This window comes from Podarcis erhardii (assembly GCF_964252035.2).
Source record: "Podarcis erhardii genome assembly, chromosome: 5".
Taxonomy (NCBI): Eukaryota; Metazoa; Chordata; class Lepidosauria; order Squamata; family Lacertidae; genus Podarcis; species Podarcis erhardii.
Window position 1 is genome coordinate 76412660 of NC_138509.1, and position 22167 is coordinate 76434826.

Here is a 22167-nt window from a genome sequence, read left to right on the forward strand (position 1 = left end):
CAATACCACTGTTAAAATTGGTTGCTAGCTAGGAAACTGCTATGGAGCCATTTGCTGAGAGTTGTTAGGGGACCCCTATCTCCCATCTGCAGAGCTACAATTCTCAGTGTAGTTTAACAATCAATCTCTCTTCGCAGGAAACTCTGAGAATTGTAGGTCTGGAGGGTGAAGGGGATCTCCTAACAATTCACAGCACACTTAACAAACTACAGCTCCCAAAATTCTTTGGGAGAAGCCATTAAACAGTCATGGCAAGTGGTGGGATAGTGCTTTAAATGTATAGTGTGAATCTGCTCTTATTCTTTTTTAAAACAGCAACAACAGCAGCAACAACAGCAACAACAACAACAACTGTTGCCAGGGATTGAATTTAGGGCCATGTGCTTTTCCCGTGAGCACTGGTCCCTGCCCAAATAACATAACTTATGTCAATTGAAATCAAAGTACTAGGTTAAATATTTGGAGCATAATGCATGCTTCTCCGGAATACGGAATTTAATTCATGAAAATGTAGTTAGAGTATTAAACATCTACCATAATTGCTGTTAAGAAACTGTTGAACAAGTCCATTCCCCCCACCACAAAAAAATATTTAAATATAAAGGCAAAGCAGTAGTGATAATATTCTCATTTTTCTTCCCCAGATGAGCCTGGAATTAATTTTCCAAATAGCCTCTACCTGAACTTATCAAAATGCTCCTAAATATGTCCACAGAAGAGACTGTGAAAAGAATTCACGTGGACTGCCCCTCACTGGGAAGGCACAACTACATGCTAATTGTTGTTCCAACGGTTTACACCATCATCTTCATCATAGGTATATTCGGAAACAGTTTGGTGGTGATTGTTATTTACTTCTTCATGAAGCTGAAAACTGTGGCAAGTGTCTTTCTGTTCAATTTAGCTCTGGCTGATTTGTGTTTCCTCGTGACTTTGCCACTGTGGGCAGCCAATGCCGCCATGCAATACCGCTGGCCTTTTGGCAGTGGCTTGTGCAAGTTAGCTTCAGCCGCAGCAACCTTCAACCTGTATGCCAGCGTGTTTCTCCTGACGTGCCTCAGCATTGACCGTTACTTGGCAATCGTGCACCCAATGAAGTCCCGGCTTCAGCGCACGATGCTTGTGGCCCGGGTAACTTGCATCATCATCTGGCTGATGGCAGCCCTTGCCAGCTTGCCTGTGATTATCCACCGTACCGTGTACTTAATCGAAAATGAAAATATAACAGTATGTGCTTTTCGGTATCAGACCCCCTCCAACACAACCAACGGCACGACACTCAAAGTTGGATTGGGCTTATCGAAAAACATGCTGGGGTTCTTGATCCCCTTCGTGATCATTTTAACAAGCTATATATTAATCTGGAAAGCCCTGAAGAAAGCATACCAGATTCAGAAAAACAAGACCAGAAACGATGATATTTTCAAGATGATTGTTGCAATTGTCCTTTTCTTCTTTTTTTCTTGGGTTCCTCATCAAATATTCACTTTTCTGGATGTGCTGATTCAACTCAGTGTGATCACCGATTGTAATATCATCGACATTGTGGATACAGCGATGCCTTTCACGATCTGCTTAGCGTATTTTAACAACTGCCTCAATCCCCTCTTTTATGGCTTTTTTGGAAAGAACTTCAGGAAATATTTCCTCCAGCTTCTGAAATACAGCCCCCACAATGTCAGACACGCTAGTTTCACGACAAAGATGTCCTCTCTTTCCTATCGGCCTTCGGAAAACCTAATCCTAACAGCCCCCAAAAATGGGTTTTTGGACACTGAGTGACGACTTGGCGGAGCACGTTTTCCACAACCTAGCTGGCCAGCACAGTGATGTTCACCCAGAGTCCCAACCACCACAGCTTTAAGTGTTTAACCATCTGAGACACATTGTCCTATTAAAACTGAGCAGTGGCCTCTTGTTTCGTCTTGTGAAGAGGATTGTTGGTTGTTTACAGCAAATGTTAATGAAAGTAAGTAAGCTGAGGTATTCACCATCAGCCTGCCTTTCTAAAGCTTGGGGGACAAGAGTATGTGGAAGAGCTCTTGAAATGTGCTAGGAAGTGTGGTCCAATTCATTCTATCAAGGCTCTGAGATTTGCTTTGAACATGCACAAGCAACTCTGACATTGCCTTTTGGGGCCTATTACACAGGAGACATAAGAAAGGCCTGTTTTCAGACTGATGAAAGCAAAGTAAAAGTCACGAGGTTTTTCAAGAATGTGAATTCATATGTCATATGTACTACTTGATTGTAATCAAAATCTACCTATGCTACATTTACATATATACACCATAAAGTCCATTCTAGTGTCAGTAGGAAACTTGGATGAGCATACATTTGGAGGTCATTTTCAAATAAGGCAGGAGTGTACATCTGAAGTAGAATGAAACCACATATGTGTAAAATGTTTCAGTTTTCAAATTACACTTGTTACCTATTCGACTAAATGCAACACATAAAATTGTGTTCTAAATTTCATTGAAAAGTGCTTCATTCTGTAGATATTTGTTCAATGCTTGACTTCTGTGGAACTATATCTATTTGTTGTTTATATAAGACAAATGTTCCTTCCAATAATATGAGCCCTAAAGAGTTTTGAGAGTAGAGGCCATATGTGTAGAAGAATTGGGTGGGGAAGTGATTTGTGATTGGTGTCAAAGTTCACCAAATTTACCCAATCCAGTGTGGACCATCTTGCACAGCATCCTGAGTGCTACACATCCATGTAGCATCCTTTTGTATCTGTGGGACTGATCCATTAAGGAAATTTATATGTGTAAACTTGCTCCAATGTTTTGGGAACAGGATCTCCTCCCTGGGCAATTCCTGGTTGACTTTTTGTCAACCAGGAAGTGCTGCTGATTTAGACTGAGGACAAATCAGTGAATATGCATAAACAGTTTATTCACATGTGAATTTGAGTCCTCATAAACTCAGGCAATAGGAACAGTTTGGGCATGCCTGCACTGTCTAGATTTCAGTTGATTGGTCAGAATATATCCTATAAGTAGAATGCACAGACCCCTGTAGTGGATTCTACTCTTAATTTGTACTTAGGTGCATTCTTAATGTATTTTTTTATTTTTTGCCAATGTTGGTCCACCCCCAAACTGGTATTATACTCACCACAATTAAACCAAAGATTTGCTGATGTCATTGGCACACCCCTTCTCCATCACTGCAGATATACATAATTTTTTAAAATCTGATTTGGCCTTCATCTACAGCTTTGACTGATTGAGATTTCACCATCACTATTTCCTTTCTCTGGTTTTTGCACATGCTGATCTATTTTTGCAACAACAACGGAGAGCAGGGGGGAGCTCCCCCCCCCCCCGAATCTTCCATACACTTTTTAGACTTGTGTACATTTGTTGTGTTATATCACAGCCAACTGCCTGGAATGTGTCATTATGCTCATGAAACATACAACGTGGGCACTGCAAGGAAGTTAGGAGGTGTGCCTGGGCTTGATGCATCCTCAAGCAGTACAGCAGATTGCACTATGACTTCAGGATTTTTTCCCCATGCAACTGATTTGGTGTTCATGGAAAGAAAGAAATGTGGTTTGCTATGTTCAATGTCTACTGAAATCAGATGGATTTATTTTACTGATTGCAAACTATACGCATCTACTTTATATCCCATCAGCAGTTGTTACAAGTCTTCAATGCTCCTTATTGCTGTATATGTGCGCATATACTTTGCATTGTTTTAAATATGTAAAACAGACATATTGTGTGCAATCCAAAGAAGATAATGCATATGTCCCATTACCAGTCTTACTTTTAAAAAAAAAAAAGTTAAATATGCTCTGGATCACAGGCAACTTTGCTGTCTGTCAATGTCACAACAGATTAGGATTCTTCCAGCTGGATCACCTGTCTCCATCACTGGGCAACCAAACAGCTGTTGGGAAGATCACAATCACAGCAAGATCGAGATAGCCTTGCCTTGCTGCTTTCCCTATCCCTCCAGTTCTAACCTAGAACTTCCATCAGCCCTGACCAGCAAAGCCTATAGTCAGGGATGGTGGAACTTGTGGTCTACAACATCTGTAGGACACCAGGTTGGGTAAGCTTACTTTAATCTTTGGTGGAATGCGGAGGTTGCATTTAGCAGTCAGGATGGACAGCAACTGATTTCACTGGAACATAAAGCCAATTCGCACATCATTGGCAATGAACTGGCCATCCCCAGCTCACCAGCACAATCTTCATGTAGGGTCCCGGGGAGAACAATTCCCTCCTTGCTATATAGTAGAGGCTGAGCCATTTGGGGAGACCTGAGAGCCATTTACCATTACAACTGGCAGCAGCACTCTCTTTTTTAGAGCCAACTATGATTATGGCAGGGATGTGGGTGGCACTGTGGGTTAAACCACAGAGCCTAGGCTTGCCGATAGGAAGGTTGGCGGTTCGAATCCCTGTGACGGGGTGAGCTCCCATTGCTTGGTCCCTGCTCCTGCCAACCTAGCTGTTCAAAAGCACGTCAAAAGTGCAAGTAGTACCAGCGGGAAGGTAAACGGCGTCTCTGTGTGCTGCTCTGGTTCACCAGAAGCAGCTTAGTCATGCTGGCCACATGTACGCCGGCTCCCTTGGCCAATAAAGCGAGATGAGCGCTGCAACCCCAGAGTCGGCCATGACTGGACCTAATGGTCAGGGGTCCCTTTACCTTTACCTATGATTATGGCAACAGTGGTGGGATCCCATTGCCGTCCTCTCCTCAAAACCATGCACACTCTCGTGCTTTTAAGTAGCAGTGGGTGGAGCTCTTGTTGTGGCTACCACAATACTTCCCCACCACTGCTGCTGCTTTAATCAAAGGACTAGAGGAAATATGGATGGGCAAAAGAAGAGAAAAAGCCCACCATAGCTACCTCCAACACAGGCAGCAGTATCGCAGAGTTTTATGGCTTAAGAGAGAGAGATCCCACTGCTAAGGAAAATGCTCTTGCCCCAACTAAACTAGCAAACCATTTCAACCCAAAATGGTCCCCTGCCCACTCAATTTCAGAGGGAGTGTAGTACTTCAGGGGGAAACACAGAAACCTGGGGGGGGGTGTTGCCAGCCCTTGTTCGCACTACTGAATTTCATCATGCAGTTAGTACACAGGAATAGAAGGCAGAGGAGGTTGGATCAAACTAGGCAGCAGATGTCATGAGATGGTAACCATCTCTGTAATCACAGTTCTTCAGGAAAGTGTGACTGACCACAGCAATGGCTGCTATACAGGACAGTGAATGCATGAGAAGGGTAGTCCTATGTGCATAGCTCATTAGCTACCACCACAATGGCAATGCTCATGAACACTTTTCTTCTCAATTTCATGTTCCCGTCACGTCAGAGTTAATGGATGGCTCATTTGCCAAGAATGCAGAAAAGGTTTTCCCCAGTCTGGGCTGGATCCAGACTCTCCCACTGGAGGAAGGCAGGAGGTAGCTTTTGCTGATACTGTGCCAGCTGAAAAGCTATTCTAGAAGGCCGGTGACCCCCTGGAACAACATGGAAGATGGTGCTGGGGAGAAGAGATTGGCAAAAAATCTCCTCAGTCCTTTCCTCTGCTGGATCTCTGTCCCTTCCAAAATGCAATGACTCCTTCGGTTCAGGGAAGGGCAGGTCTGGATCCAACCCAAATAAAGGTTTTCTTTTCTGCTGGCAGAATTCTTTTTAAATGATGGCTTGCTGAAGTTGTAAATAAAGATATTTATTTCTATTTATTGTATAATAAAGCTTCATCTGACTCGGAGCATCATTTTCTCTAATCTTGGATTCAATGTTCTTTATCATAAATATATATTGATAGAATAGACTGAATTACTAAAGGATAGCACTTGGTGGTACAGGAAACACTATGCCTCAATGAATATATATATTTTTATTAACATTGTGCTAGTGATTCCACAACATTGCTTGGAGACACTGAAATTAGTAATCGCCTAAAGCTGTATATGAGTTTCTAGTGGGCTTTACATTTACTTTAATATCTTCCTCTACACATTTTGTATATAAGAACTGTCATCGTTCAAGGAACCCAAAGTTAAATTTCATGTTCTATAAATGTGACACCAAAATGGTAACACCTGTAGTTTCTTTTATCTTGTGGTGTTATTTTGTTGTATTTAGTGTAAAAAGTGTTACTACAAAACTGTCTATCATATACATTTTATGGGTAGAAGCCAACTAAATCATATTCAGAGTACACCCATTAAAATCAATGGTCTTAGGTGACTTCAACTCCCATTTATTTAAATGGGTTTACTGTAAGTGTGACTAACATGGAATATCGCCCTATATTGATACAGGCTGTGAAATATATTGTTCATGTGATGTATTGAAATTTCAAAGCATAATCATGACTGCTTTTCTAGCTGTATTATTATTATGGAACATGTAGTAGTAAGCTACTCAAAAATTCCATGATACTTGTGGAAAATTGCAAATGTTTAGTCTACGCTCATCTATCCTCCTTCGGAAACCCAACAAAGAAGAGCAATCCCAATTCCAGGAACCACACTCACTTCAATGGCTGTTCTCTACTTGGTGGCTTACTCATTGACTTCAGTGGAGGCCTGGAGCTCTACTGCACCCCCTCTACTAAAGTGAATGGGACAGCTCTTCTATGCAGCTGCCAGAGTCACTGTGCACATAAGGGATCACTTGATCACTTTGTTTTCTTGTCTCTAGAATGTCCCTTGTTTAGTTGAGTTTGTTGCCATTCAACATTGAATTAATAAGCGCAGTGAAAAAGAATTTAGGGGTGCCCAAACACAGCAAATTCACACAGAGAAAGTAGTCAAAAACTTCTGAAGTATACTCCTTGCTAACTCAAATTAGTGATAAAGGCCACAAGCCATGAAAATCATAGGTTTGAAAATTGAAACGTTTTTAATTCCACATTCGTGTCTTTGTTTGGCGCTAAAGCACTGTATTGACCCTGATGGTTTAATATACATTTCTTTACACTTCTTCGAACAACAGTGAACAATCACACCTGAATTTCAGCATTAAGCAAAGTGAACCAAATGCAAAATATCTTCAGTGGCGTATTTTCAGTGGCGTATTTTCTGCAAATGCAACTCATAAGTTATGTCATCGCTTTAACTGTTGTCTACTTGTATGAGAATAGCTACTGAACCGTATATGTTTCTTGATGATATGTTCTATGTGTGGTATCAGTTGTCATGTGTTGAGTGGTTCTGATGGTATTATCCATAGAAAGTAAATAGTGCACATAGAAACCATGTGTAGCAATACATTTAAAATATTTATTTCCTGCTGCAGATAGGTGAGCAGCACTGGTGTTTTCATTTAAAGTTAAGAAAAGTGAAAAGAAACTTGGGGAGTGTTCAAATGAAAAGTTCCTCCCTGCACTTCTGTTATCAACTAAGGTTATTAATTATTTTACATATTGTAAGTCTCAAATATATGTCACTTTGAACATCCAGGATATCTGATTTAGTCAGTCAGAGTAGACCCATTCAAAATGATGGACTGACACAGAAGGACTGCCATTTCTAAGAATGAGCCTATCTTTTTTTAAAGTACTTCTTTTTAAAGGAATTAACCATTAAAATGCACAATTTATTGGGGGCAGCTTTTTAATCCAGCCAAAAATTTTAAATATAGCTACTGATTGATTAAATCAGGGATTTGGAACCTTTGTCCCTGGACTACAACTCCCATCATCCCTAGCAATGGTCAGGGATGATGGGAGTTATAGTTCAGGAACATATGGAGGGCCAAAGGTTCGCCAAACCAGGATTAAATGTTGCAGCTCTATTGAAAGAAATTAAAAACTGATTTCAATTAAAGTTCCCATCCATATTTTGGTTCATGGGCATCTTCTACTAAGCCAAATGGAGTCCCCAGATTCTGTTCTAGAGGTCCCCAAACTGCTGGGGATCAGGGGGGAATTTGATGCAGTTCACATTTATAGGCAAACTTATCTTATTTGCACTTCTGAAATAATACATGGACCAAAACACAGCTATCCTCCAAAATGCACACTTCTCTGAATTTTGCAACGCATTTCTCCAGCCAGGTAATGTGCATAGAATTCATATACTGGGGTAAAGTGTGTATAAAATGCATATTTTAGTGAAACTAACATCTAAAAATGCATTATCTGTGGGGAAATTGCATCCAAAAATGTACCTAATGGGAGAAATTTGCACTAAAATGCTGCTGATTTTTTTTTTTAGGCAGACTTTTATCTTTTAAAAAACAAATTCGCAAAACCATGTGTATATGAGGAGAACTGAAGTGGCCAGCCACTTTGAGAACAGGATGCTGGGATGCTGTACTGGGTGAGCCATTGGCCTGATCCAGCAGGCCCATTTTATGTTTTTATGATTGAAATAATTAGAAACGGATTAAAAAAAAAACCCAAAACCTGCAATTTGCAAATTTTCCAATCGTTACCCACAACCCCCTAGAGCTGATTTTGGGGGTGCACCGAGGCTGGAAGGGACAGAAGAGGGAGAGGAAGTTCTGTTACATGCACTGCAGCATCGGATGAGACCCTATATTATGGCACATTCTTTTAGCTCTGTCCTCTTTCTTTCTGACAAAACGCAAATATTTTCTGTTTTAGTGGATTTCACCAAAATGAAGAGGATAGGGGAAGTTCATTTTTATGCAGAGCTTCAGGTATCAAAGTGTACACCTTAAATATTCAGTTTACAGCCACAGGGTTTCTTCCAGCTGCATTATGCACCTGACAACATGCCTCCTAACAGAGGAGGTAAGAAATTTCCAGCTGTTCCTCCTTGCCCTGCAGCCCGTGGGCCCCCTCCCCAAACTACTATGGAGGGTCTCTGGAGTAGAGGAGCATGCAGGAGGACTGCAGTGAGGAAGTGGAAACTGCTGGAAATTGCTTCTCTCCCCATCCTTGATCTTCAGTTGAGCGATGCCATAAGAACAAGTAGAGAAATATTAACCAAGATTGAAAAGGCCCAAATCTTTTCCTAAAATGAATATGTTTGTTGCACTAGTTGATTTTTTCCTTCTACCACAAAAGCTATAAGAGAGTTAAATTGAACACACCATTATTTTTACAGTAGAGGGTATATTGCCGCTTTATTTTTCAAACTCCTAGAATGTAGCTCTTCACTGTGAAAATATAAACCACCAATGAAAGCCAGCTGTTCCCACTACAGACCTGTAAGCAGACTGAGAGAGAATGGACATTGCTTGCATACTACTCTTTAGTGATATGGTGTGAGCATCATTTCATACTTTTTATATGAATTGTGAATTTTATCGAAATAAACACTGCTTATTTTGAAACTGAGCAAGTCTCGTCAAAGGAACTGTTATTATTTCTGTTAACTGCAAGTGACCCAATAGTGTGGCATTGTGCATAGTATTTACAAAACAATAGGCCATTTTCCTGCTTCATCTCTGCTCTATCCATTGGTGGTCTTAGAAGTGTTCGTGTCAGATGCAAAAAGTCAAAATAGCATCCTTTTGTCTGGATTCATGCAGCTTTCTTTGTTACTTACACACACACACACAAACACACACACACACACACACACACACACACACACACATCAGTGGTGGGAGGGCTATATGTGTGAATACTATGATTTGCATGAACAGAAAATCTGCATACATTTATATCTCTATCTCCATATCCTCCTTATTGCCTCCCTGAGAATGGTACTTAGACACAACCAGCTGCTTACCATTCCAATGACACATCTTGAACAGAGTGTATTGGTGTTGTGCAGAAGACATTCCCAAATCTGCTTCAGGAAATGTATCGTTTGGAGAATGTTGGGATCACGTCTAATGACTCCTACATATATGGCTGGGTGTGAAACCTGTGGTCCTCCAGATCTTGTTGAACTACAGATCCCTGACTGCTAGCCAAACTGATGGGTGTTGGAATCCAGTAACACATTCTGCATCTCCTATTTCAGCTGTTAAGGATTTCTTAAGGCAGAGATTGCCAAACATTTTGGGCCCAGAGAAACTGTTGTAGGCATTAAACAAACCGCAACTGCCACTTACCCTGTGGGCTACAAGGGAATGCTTCTTCCAAGCCTCATTTCCATGAGGTGGAAGGGGGGAGACACCTGCAGATGGCAGGTAAGACCTTTATGAGCACATGTGAGGGACGCGGGTAGCGCTGTGGGTTAAATCACAGAGCCTAGGATTTGCCGATCAGAAGGTCGGCAGTTCAAATCCCCGCGACGGGGTGAGCTCCCGTTGCTCGGTCCCTGCTCCTGCCAACCTAGCAGTTCGAAAGCATGTCAAGTGCAAGTAGATAAATAGGTACCGCTCCGGCGGGAAGGTAAACGGCGTTTCCGTGTGTTGCTCTGGTTCGCCAGAAGCGGCTTAGTCATGCTGGCCACATGACCCGGAAGCTGTACGCCGGCTCCCTCGGCCAATAAAGTGAGATGAGTGCCACAACCCCAGAGTCAGCCACGACTGGACCTAATGGTCAGGGGTCCCTTTACCTTTACCTGTGGGCACCATGGTGGCATCCCCTACATTCCAGACATTCCTTGAGAACACAGAATTTGGGGAGGAATGGGGGAAATGCACCATCTAGTCAGAAAATTCAGGGTTCGAGTGGTGATTTGTTCTGGATCCTTAGTGTGGGCAATTTCCAAAATGAAACATAGCAAAAGGGAGCTTATTTCTGTAATCATTTGGCAGCTCTTCATGCCAGGTTTGTTTTTTTTAAAAAAAACCCATTATTTCTTTTGCTGTGTGTTCTCCTTGGAATGCACCACACAATTCCTTACTGCAGGCTTCAAGGGAGTTCATCCTCAGAGTTATGAAGTTGGGAGTGCTGGGGGCTATGGGAATCTTTGTTTTTCAGACAGGAAAGTGAGCATCCATCAGGAGCAATGCCATGTCAAGGGCCTGCTCCTCCCATGTCAGGCAGGAGTCTAACAAATCCTCAACCCCTTTTTGCAGAAGGACCTCCCTAGGGCCTTTCTAGCCTGAGAATACATTCCTTCCTGAGGCACACTTTTCGTAGCTGCTCCCATTGGTCACAGGCACAGATAGAGACTGCCTGGAAACTTTTTTAAAGTAGAGAAAGAGAGAGGTTGATCATAATAGCTTAAAAACTTTTTTTTTATTGGCACTTAAGCATATTTTCCCCTGATTGAAGCAGAATTCATGAAACAATTACAAGTCCATGACAAAGCCTGCTAATGATTAGCCTTCAAGAGCTGCTGTTGTTTTCTGACAGTTCAGAAGCTGTTTTTGTTTATTTCAGGGAAAGGAAGCATCAAATCTTTTATGGACTATCCAAAATGAAGAGACAGAATAGTGGCTGCTAATTATCCATTGCCATCATTTCACTAAAGCTCCCACTGCAGAACAGAAGACTTACGTAACAATTTAGAATTCTAATTAATTCTTGTCAGCAAGGAAGGCTTCTTTGAAGTAATAACATGCACTTTACTGCTCGGCGATGGTATTATGTCACACAAAGGTGGCAAACATATAACCCAATTATAGGGAAACGATTATAAGGCGCAGCAGATGTGAAACAATTTTTATTAACTAAAGCCAAAAGAAATTATGACAAAGAGAAAAATATGAAGAAGGCAAAGGGCAGTAGAATCACAGAGTCTGTTTCACGTTAGTTTTTTTGTGTGTGTGTGGTTATCTGCAGATCCCATTGCTCCTGATCTACAATCATTTTTCATTATAGAAATGAATTGCACATGGAGGTTGAAGCCCATTAATTCAAATTAATTCAAATTTTAGAGAACTCTGGGAGATTACAAGCTTTGTGCAAGGCAGTTCATACAACCACTCCAAAAACCTTCAGAGAACATCTGTGAGGTGGGGATGGGGGTATCACAGGATCATGTGGATTAGCCCTGCCCCCATTCAACATACGTTCATCATGCCTGAGAAGGGGCTCCATGTATGTAGCAACATACACCCATGGATATCCTCCATTTAAGCCCTCTGAAACTAGGCATGAACTGTGTGTATGTCTATGACTGCACGTCAATCCTATATTGTGGTAAGCAAATTCCTCCTCCTCCTCCTCCTCCTCTTCTTCTTCTTTTTTTGCAGTCACTCATAGCCGAGTAAGATTGTTTTCCATAAACCCAGTTTTAACAGTGGTTCTGTAAGTGACTGTGTGGAGGCCAATTCTGGATCCACACATCCTTCCACAGTGGGGACATAGGTTTCCAGGTGGGAGTTGATCATGGTGAAAGTTTGCCAATGGTGCCTTCTTTGGGATGGGTTTTTGGAAGACCCCTGTGCGTGAATTTGTTTTATGTGTGTAGATCAGTGCACGCTGACCAACACACAGTCTTCACAGTAAGGCTCTATTCTGATGGCATGAGTATCACGACGACCAGCAGATTCTTATATGCTGCAGCCTTCATCCACCTTCACAGCCATTGTAATATACCCCTTGTTCTCATCCACCTGTTCTGCCATTGAGGACTTTTTAGATCATTCTTTGTTTAGCTCCTCCCCTTTGACCTTACCGCCTTGCATGACGCTGCTGGGAGTACAAGACTCCCAACAGCTTCACTCACAAGGGTCATAGGAACATGCAAGCCCACTCACCACGACAAGGTGATGATCCAGCAAGTGAGGGTAGGCAAATAACTGGAGTCCATATACAGTGGTACCTCGCGTTAAGAACTTAATTCGTTCTGGAGGTCCGTTCTTAACCTGAAACTGTTCTTAACCTGAAGCACCACTTTAGCTAATGGGGCCTCCCACTGCCGCCATGCTGCCGGAGCACGATTTCTGTTCTCATCCTGAAGCAAAGTTCTTAACCTGAGGTACTATTTCTGGGTTAGCGGAGTTTGTAACCTGAAGCGTCTGTAACATGAAGTGTCCGTAACCCGAGGTACCACTGTAATGAGGCAGCAAAATATTATACTTTTATACTGAAAGTTTAGTTCTTTTTGCAGGCTTAGGATCACAAAGGAAGCACTACAAAGAAATCTTGATACTTAGAAGAGCTGAATACACAAGCAGAGGAAAACTCAGACTGTCAGAAGAAGAGTCACAAATGGGACACCTGAGAAAATTTGGGCATACTCTATGGTACAAACACCAGCTTGTATAGCAGGCAGTGAGTGAGCTGTCGCTGAATTAAAAGGAAAAAAGTGAAGGGTAAAAAACAGATCTGTGTGGCAGTGGTACACACACAGCAAACATTTTGACTGCATTTTTATTGGAGAATAAATTTTACTGGGAGAAGATAGAAGACAGCAGTGAAGGTCCACCTTGAGAAAGGTTGGTGGCAAAGAACCTAATTAAAGCATTTACTATGAGTCTGGATAGAAGATGCCTTGCAATTTTTGCCATTGATCATAGGTCATAGATAAGGGCAAACCAAAAAGTTTTATTTTTTAATTCTGTAGACCTCACACAACTGCAGTCAGGTTCTTCATGATCCACAACTTGGTAACGGCAATTCTTGGTAATAATTTTTTTGCGGTGCAGAACCAAGTTAAATGGTTTTGGGGAAGTCAGGTACCCATTTTCCCCATGCTGCCTCAGTGCTGTCGGCAGAAAGCCAGCTGAGTTGCAGGAACACCTGTCTTGTTGCCGAAATGTGCCATGTGATTGTCCCCTTAAGGTACAATCCTGAAGGCGGTCATTAAAACCAATAGGAAATTTGTCACTGGGTGTAATGGAACATGGATGGCATCTGTAATTTGATGAATTCGGTCCTGCATACAAAATCATCGTACTCTATGAAAAAACAAAAACAAAACATAGCAATACTATGTTTTAGTACTATGATTTTAAGCTCTTTTGATAAGGGGTTGCCATCATACAGTGAATGCACAGCTGCAAAATGAGAATGGACATGCCAGTTCCTGCAGCCCCACGGAACTGATCTGGAGAAAATTATGGATTTTGAGTACTTCATTATCTTTCTGTTATGCTGAGAGACAAATTTATATGATACAAGAGTTGGATGCTGAACTGAAGAAGGCATGCAAGCTAATATGGATAATTAGTGCAGCAAGTATTTGTCAATGTAAAATTGCTCAAAGATGCATTATTATGTGAGAACAAAGGTTGCATGTGCAATATATGAAGTTCAGTGTATAAGGCGTCCTTCTCCCTATGCATTTTTATTTCTCCCCTTTTTTAAATTAAAAAAAAATCTCACTTTTCTTTTGACCAGAATTCAAAGAGGCAAAGAGGTAAATTATTTAAAATGATACCAAAACATTTTTTTAAAGGGGGGGGGATAAAGAGCAAAAATAACAAACAGCAGCAATAAACCAACCCCTTAAAGGAAAATTAGCAAAAAACAACCAGTAGCAACAGGAGCACAGAACTGAAGATAAAAAGCAGTAGCTACTCGCCATGTGCTGATGTCACTGGAAAGATCCTACTGGAGACATTTAAGCAGAGATTCATCAGTCATCAGTCAGGGATGCTGTAGTTATATTCTGTATTGCAATTATATAATTGTTTTTCATATTCAACTTTGATAGTCAAACAGCAGGAATTGAAACAATTCCTTTTTGGAAGTATCATTTGCATTCTGTACACCTTGGGCTAATCTAGCTCCCACAGCAGGAATGGGAAATTTGTCTCATTCTGCACCATCTTTATAAGTTTTTGTGCCACCCAGTTGATCAAGGAACGGCCCATACCAAATTAGAAAACTGGCAGGTAAATTGGTGCTCCTATGCTTATCCAACTCTCAGGACATTGTTGGACTGGAAACCACAGTCCTGGTCCAATTATAAGAAATGAACAGGCACCACCATCATCCCAGTTAGCAGTGAGTTAAGTGGCAATAGAATCATACATGGATCCCTGGATCAGAAACTTATGGCAGAAATTTAGCATAGCACTATGGCAATCCTTCCATCATCACAAGCTTTTCAGCTTGCCAGGTGGAATGATGCCCCTCTTTCCTGAGCCATTTTTTGAAGAGGCAGGGGCCCACTAATTCTCACAGAAAACACATCAAGCCTATCTCTTCAGTTTCTTTCCCAATACTGCCTAGCTATTGTTCTCTCTCTCACACCCACAACTTGGTGTCATCATCTCCAGCCAGGGATAGAATAGGAAGCTACTGTTGTATGCCAACCCAGTCTCTGAGTGGTGCAAGCCATGGTTCAGTTTCTTCAGAATGAGGGACAGTGCAGACTGCGGTGTCTTTAGGATATATGGTTTATTTACACATATATACTGTACAACCTGAGCCTGTGGTGGAGGGGCTCACAGCATACCCCGAGGATGTATGCTTCTCCCATCACTTCATTCAAGAATGGGTCTCTCTCTCTCTGGTTTCCACCTGCTTTGAGCTTCGAGCTTACACACACCTCAACTCAGGCATTTGTTCTTCTAACTACCAGCCAGTTGAAGGAGGGGAAGCCCACCCATTTGTCCTCTGACATAGAGCCACTTCCTTACATGACAAAGCAGATGCTTAGCAGACCTGTCTAGTTAGAAGAAGGAAAAAACTGGCTTAAACATTTACTCTTCTGTAGAAATTGTTTCTTATTGCCCCCTGCTCCAAAGCCATTTAGTCCAACCACAAATGTATTACAGAATATTTTTCTTCTATCTGGAGTTTTGTGTTGAGGTAAACAATTAGCAGCAAACTTGCTGCTAGGTAAAATGGAAAGCGTAAAGCTGGTGGTCAACAAAACAGGTTTAAAGACTCTCTCAAAGCAAATCTTTAAAAATGTAGTATAAACACCCAGTTACAGAGCTTCATGTTCCGGCACTGGGGGACGGAGAGCAGGCAGGGGTGTGGCGCACGTCCTGTGGGCATGGCTTGCCACCTGCAGGCACTTGGCGTCCAGCGTGGGCAGGGGGGCAGCTGCGATGGCGCCCCACCGGGATCGTGCTGCTGGGGGTGGTGTGCAGTGTAAACACCAACAACTGGGAAACACTGGCCTGTGAGTGCGGCGATTGGAGAACAGCCTTTACCAAAGGTGTCATGGGCTTTGAAGACCCTCAAACTCAGGACAAAAGGGAGAAATGTGCTAAGAGGAAGGCACTCTTGGCAAACCCTGACTGTGATCAACTCCCGTCCGGAAACCTATGCCCCCACTGTGGAAGGATGTGTGTGTCCAGAACTGGCCTTCACAGTCACTTACAGACTCACTGTTAAAATTGTGTTCATGGAAGACAATCTTACTTGGCTACAAGTGATCACCAAAGAAGGAGAATGTTACATTTTAAATGTTACTTTATTCAGTCCATAAAGTACTATTGCAGTCTTTTCTTATTTACAGTCCCAGCCCAAACAAGTGTATTTGGAAGGAAGTCCCATTGAATTCAAGTGGACTTCCTTTCAAAGCTCTTCATGTAGAGCTGAAACTCTCCTCTATGAGACAAGATAGAAACTGTGAGTCAGGGAGAAATGCTCAGTGTTTCTTATGTGGATAAAGCAAAACCAGATGCTCTGGTACAAGAACACAGAATTCAAACAGTTGCACGTCCGCCCGTCTCTGGAGTCACATCTGTTTTACTTGAATTCATGTAAGAGTTCTTTCCTTTTTTTATTTGATAAGCCAACTCTGCTCTCATCAGCAACCCCAACAAACTGGGATTTGAACATGTGCAACTTACATCAGAGTCTGGCTAGCTGTATTCCCTCCATAGTTTGTCAATCAGAATGTGTGCACTATCTCATCTCCTAAACACAAGGCTTCATTCAGACTTACAGCCCAATGCTGTGAATAAACATGAGAACTACCTTCCAATTCAATCAACAGTATGTTGGGATGAGCTGTTGTTAAGGTAAATATATTCAAGTCTGGTACAGTCCCTACAACACAACAGGGATTTTCTTATTTCTGGGTCACATGAACAGTGTTGTTGATAGCTAGAGTCCCACAAATGCAGTTGAAACCCTATATTCACACCCCAAAGGTGCATTCCTCTACCATCGCCAACAGTGAGAGAAACCCACTTGTCAGTGCCAGGCTATGTTGCAGGACCATGGCCTCATATTTCAACACAGAGCCCTATGTGTGCTCTCCAATGTATATGCATTTTCAGAGCTCCCTACACAAAATGGCTTCCCCATTTGCCACAAATGGAGAGGCATTTCCTGCACAACCTTTTGACTTCATGAACCTTTGAAATGGAGAAGTGCTTGCCAGCTGGGGACTTCCCAATTATTGGACTAGGATGTCTCAGTGTAACTTTATCTGAAACACGGTTGTGGGAAGATAACAATAGGAAGCACCCTTCTGTAGAGATATTTCTCCTGCAGTGTTAGCTCTTTAGCTGAAGTCCCAGGAAAAGAAGAAGTAGGTCAGATACCACTTCAGCTTATTTCAAATTACAGAGAAAAGCTGAACTCTTCTTACCAAAAGTCAGCCTAAAGAGGCATAAGGGGAATACATATTTAGCAAAATTAATCCCTATAGATTTAAATACAAAATCAGAACATTTTAACTACCAGTTAAATGACCTGTGCTTTGCTCCCCCCCCCCCTTTTAAGGTCAAGAATGTGGCATTTGAAAAACAAGCTATTCAAAATGTGATTAGAGAGAAGAGAGGAAGTCATTATTCCCTTGAGAAATAGTAAAGGATGTAGCTTCATTTTGCCAACCAAATGTTACTTTGAGCTCGTGGCAGTAGGAGGAAGTATTTAATTACAAAGGCAAAGTTGAAGAAATGGGATGGATTAAAAAAAAAAAAAAACTATCAGGATGAGCCAGTAAACAAACAAATCTGTGTCTCTCTTTGTGGATCACAGAAGCAATTGGAACAGTTTATTTTGCAAGATTCATGTTTGTCCACATTCTTTCCATCAGGGGTTGGAAAAACTTAGCTCTGCAGATGTTGCTGGACTATGACTCCCATTATCCATGACCATTAGCAATGCTGGCTGGGGCTGATGGGACCTGGAGTCCCAAAACATGTTAGCTAGTTAGATCAGCTGATGTTTCATCCATGGGAGCTAATGACTAATAGTTGTTTTGCTGTGTTTTGTTTTGTGTTTTTTTTCTGAAAGGGCTATCTACCTGCCAGGGTCTGAGGACTAAGGAATGTGTGTATGTCCCGTGGCGGGTATAAAGCCAAGGCTGGATTCAGTAGCAGTTGTCAGGACTGTGCTCAGTGCAAGGTATCAGCTGAAGGTGACATGCTATATGGTTAAGTATTGTACGGTTAAAGTGCTAGTGCATCTCTCTGTATACTGTATATGGTTAAGTATTGTACGGCAAAGTGCTAGTGCATCTCTCTGTATACTTGTATCTTTACAAGGTTTATTTCTATGACCAGAAGAACGGTATTATAGTAGATTGGTTCATGAGGTACCAGCAATCTCTTAATGTAGCTAGTGTTTTTATGCCTCTGTTGCACCACGAGACAATAAATGCTGCATACTTTTTGGGGTGGGGAAAGAGAGAAAGAAATTGAGACCAATTTATAATTTAAAAATAATTAGGGTAGTGGGCTGCTTCCAAGCTTCTAAAATTAAGTATCTTTTTTTTTTTTTTTTTTACTGTTCCACTGCTCCCTCTGGCATGATGAAGAAGAAGAGTTTGGATTTGATATCCCGCTTTATCACTACCCGCAGGAGTCTCAAAGCGGCTAACAATCTCCTTTCCCTTCCTCCCCCACAACAAACACTCTGTGAGGTGAGTGGGGCTGAGAGACTTCAGAGAAGTGTGACTAGCCCAAGGCCACCCAGCAGCTGCATGTGGAGGAGCAGAGACGCGAACCCAGTTCACCAAATTACAAGTCTACCACTCTTAACCACTACACCACACTGGCTGTCTATGATGTCATTGTTGGGTGTCTACCTGCTTCCAAAAGGCTCTGCTTGTATATTTACAAATGGAGCAAATATTACAAATACAGTGGTACCTCAGGTTAAGTAATTAATTCGTTCCAGAGGTCCGTTCTTAACCTGAAACTGTACTTAACCATAAGCTCCACTTTAGTTAATGGGGCCTCCTGCTGCTGCCGCGCCGCCAAAGCACGATTTCTGTTCTCATCTTGAAGCAAAGTTCTTAACCTGAGGTACTATTTCTGGGTTAGTGGAGTCTGTAACCTGAAGCGTATGTAACCCGAGGCACCACTGTATGTCACATGCTTCTCCCACCAAATTAAGCCCAGTGTCAGGGTGCTGTTGACAGCTGCGGACGATTCCCAGGACGGCAGCAAGATAGGGGAACAAGCTTTTCCAGTTCTGTTTATTAATACAATTTACAGAGGCAAATTCAAGATGCACCGTAATGCCTAACGTTGCCCTGAATGAAGCTCCACCTTCCTTTCTCCATTACTTCCCTATTCATCTGACTCCTCTTCCTGCCTCCAATGGTGGCTGGTACGTGACAGTTGCCTCTGAGCTATCTGTTCTGCTATTCTCAGCGAACGCCTGGTTTGGGGGGAGGGTACGGGTTCTGGGATGCTCTCTCGTGACAGCGTCTCATTCAACTGCTGCTCAGGGTCTGCCTGCTGAATGCTATCCACTTCCTTCTACTACTCTCCCATTATTTCCCAACTTTTTGCCCTAATCTCACTCTGAAGTATGCCCTGTGCCAAACCACTCCTGGAGGTCTATGCTTTGTGATTTGAGGACCCGTCCCCCACTGGGAATAATAAAGACACGTGGACACAAGATATTAGGTTAATGGGCTAGAAAAGGCCACAACTTTAGTGCCCAACCAGGAGGCGTGGCACGCCAGCGATGATGTCAGGGCAGGGGGCAGGACGCCCCCTGCGTGACGCGGGAATCGGCTCCCACTCACAATCCCTCCCCTCCAGAAGGAGGAGAGGCTTTCTCCTCACTAGGCGACGCCTGAGATGGTGGTCTCCACCATTCTTCCTCATCTACCCAGTCCCAGACACCCAGCAGCGCTAACTCATCTCTCAGGGATGTGTATCACAATACAGAAATACATGCTATTCCCAAAGGGGGTCCAAGGATGTGCACAGAGAATTGAGGGGTGGGGGGTGGAAATCCCTCCTTCTCTTCATGGGAGCCTCCACTACGTTGAAGAGCCTTCTGTGAGCAGTGAGAGACAACTGTATGCAACCCGTAACCAGGAAATGCCCTTAGAAGCTGTCCCTTGTCAATTGCAATGGTCAATGTCCACTCTTTTGTAACAGCTGCTAGTCATTTATCACACCAATATGGTTCTGATACAGTATGCTTGAAACAGCTGAACCAACTGGGACCAATTTAGAAGAAAGAAGCATGTTTAGAGAAAAAGGAAATGACCTATGACATTTTCGCCGTAATACATTTTATTTGATGATTTCCCACAAGTCCGTTTTTAATGTGTGTTTTTTAATGAATTTGAGTCCTGTTCATTATCATACAGTGAATTTGTTGTTCTTGTTTCTTTGAGACTGATCAGGCTTCCTCTTAACTTTCTAAACCAGCTGTGGGGAACCTGTGGCCCATTGAGGCATCAGCTTATTATTGGCACTTTCAAAGCACACTGCCTTTCCACACTAATGTTTGATTTCAGACTGTACAAGCAAAGAAAAATGAATCACTTGACATCATTGTGCCATGAGAGGACTGACAGGTGAGCATCCCTGTCCACAAGTCAAAGTTGGCCATCAGGAAGTAGGGGAGATAAGGATCTGTCCTGCCAACCAGATCTAATTCCCCACTCCTGTTCTAAGCACTGTGCACCCCTTTTGTTCAAAGCCTCAACATAATAAAATGTTTGTTATTTTTAATTCAATCCATTAACTATAACCACAAACTTTTCCTGGAGCAAGCCATGATGGACGAAACAGACATGTAGTTCGGTTGTCTTAGAGAAAAAGCAAATGAAAAATGTGTGCGTTTAAGGAGGTGAGACAGGAAAATGTTAAGTCCTGGACCATAACAAAGAACTGATATTAATCGTTCAGGAGAATCAGCAAGATTATTTGATGTTAGTCTAGTAAAGTGGAGCAAATAGATTCTAATTCTTTAGGACAGGAATTCCCAACAGAGTATTGGAAAGTAGCCCAAAGCAAACATGAAAATCCTATACAACTTCCAGAAGCTTGGACTTTGGTAAAAGTTAAGAAAATATTATGGAGCCATTACCCAACATGCATCTGTATTTGCTACTGTTGTTCTCACAGGATAGAGAAGCACTTAAGAAGCAGCTCTCAGATCTGCAGGAGAAAAGGAAAAGTCACAGCTATGTAGTGCAATAATTTAGCAACTAAACAGTAGAAACTATTGAGAGCTTGAGAAATATGACATGAGAGAATATTATGCTTCAAGATGAAGTTACTGAGATAAGCATTATCTTAAGATTGTAACTGTTTCCCTAAGTTAGAATACAATACAGTAGGTAAAGGTAAAGGGATCCCTGACCGTTGGGTCCAGTCACGGACGAATCTGGGGTTGCAGCGCTCTACTGGCTGAGGGAGCCAGCGTACAGCTTCCAGGTCATGTGGCCAGCATGACTAAGCTGCTTCTGGTGAACCAGAGCAGTGCCCGGAAATGCCGTTTACCTTCCCGCCGGAGCAGTACCTATTTATCTACTTGCACTTTGACGTGCTTTCAAACTGCTAGGTTGGCAGGAGCAGGGACCAAGCAATGGGAGCTCACCCCATCACGGGGATACGAACCGTCAACCTTCTGATCAGCAAGCCTTAGGCTCTGTAGTTTAACCCCCAGGGCCACCTGCATTGTATATACAAGCAAATGCCAGGTAGGTGCTCTCCAGCTCTGGAAATTTCTCATGATATTCACCAAAGAAATTACATCCATCCTAGGGTGGGTATTCTGTAGCTGTTTCTTTTGCTTGAGGTGCATTTCTGGGAAGGAAGCCCATATCATTAGCCAAGGACATTACAGTAGTTAAGGCAACAGTTTGCAGTTGAGCATGTTGTAATTAGATTAGTGTATTTATGGATAACATATTTGATAACTTTTTTCACTTAGTTAATTTATGAATTTGCCTTTGGGATAGTTTTGAAGGACATTTTAGTTTGCTCCTATAATTTATCTAGGTTAGTCAGACTTTTCACATTTAAGGTATAACTCATGCATTATATAGCTTATAAAGATAAATGTATAGTTCTCTAATGATATCTCAGATTATTAAAGTATTTGTACTAATTGGAAAGTAGGTATCATGATAAAAATATGTTCCCGTTTTTACTCTTGATGTAGCTATTGTTCAGAAATGATGGAGCATTAACTCCCTTTTGTATTTACTTCTGTTCCATCCTATGGCTATACAGTCAAACCTTGGT

General features: G+C 42.1%; 2 protein-coding genes across 2 annotated transcripts in view; one reads left to right on the top strand and one right to left on the bottom strand.

Annotated features, from left to right (window-relative positions):
* Nucleotides 1-9295, top strand: part of AGTR1 (angiotensin II receptor type 1) — a 54601-nt gene extending 45306 nt beyond the window's left edge. Inside the window, exon 2 of the mRNA XM_081862759.1 lies at nt 645-9295. Within this exon, the coding sequence (XP_081718885.1) occupies nt 694-1782 (1089 nt within the window). The 5' untranslated portion in view covers nt 645-693 and the 3' untranslated portion in view covers nt 1783-9295. The remainder of the gene's footprint in view (nt 1-644) is intronic.
* CP (ceruloplasmin) overlaps nt 1-22167 on the bottom strand; it is a 324621-nt gene that overhangs the window by 83399 nt on the left and 219055 nt on the right. The gene's annotated exons all lie outside the window — the stretch shown is intronic.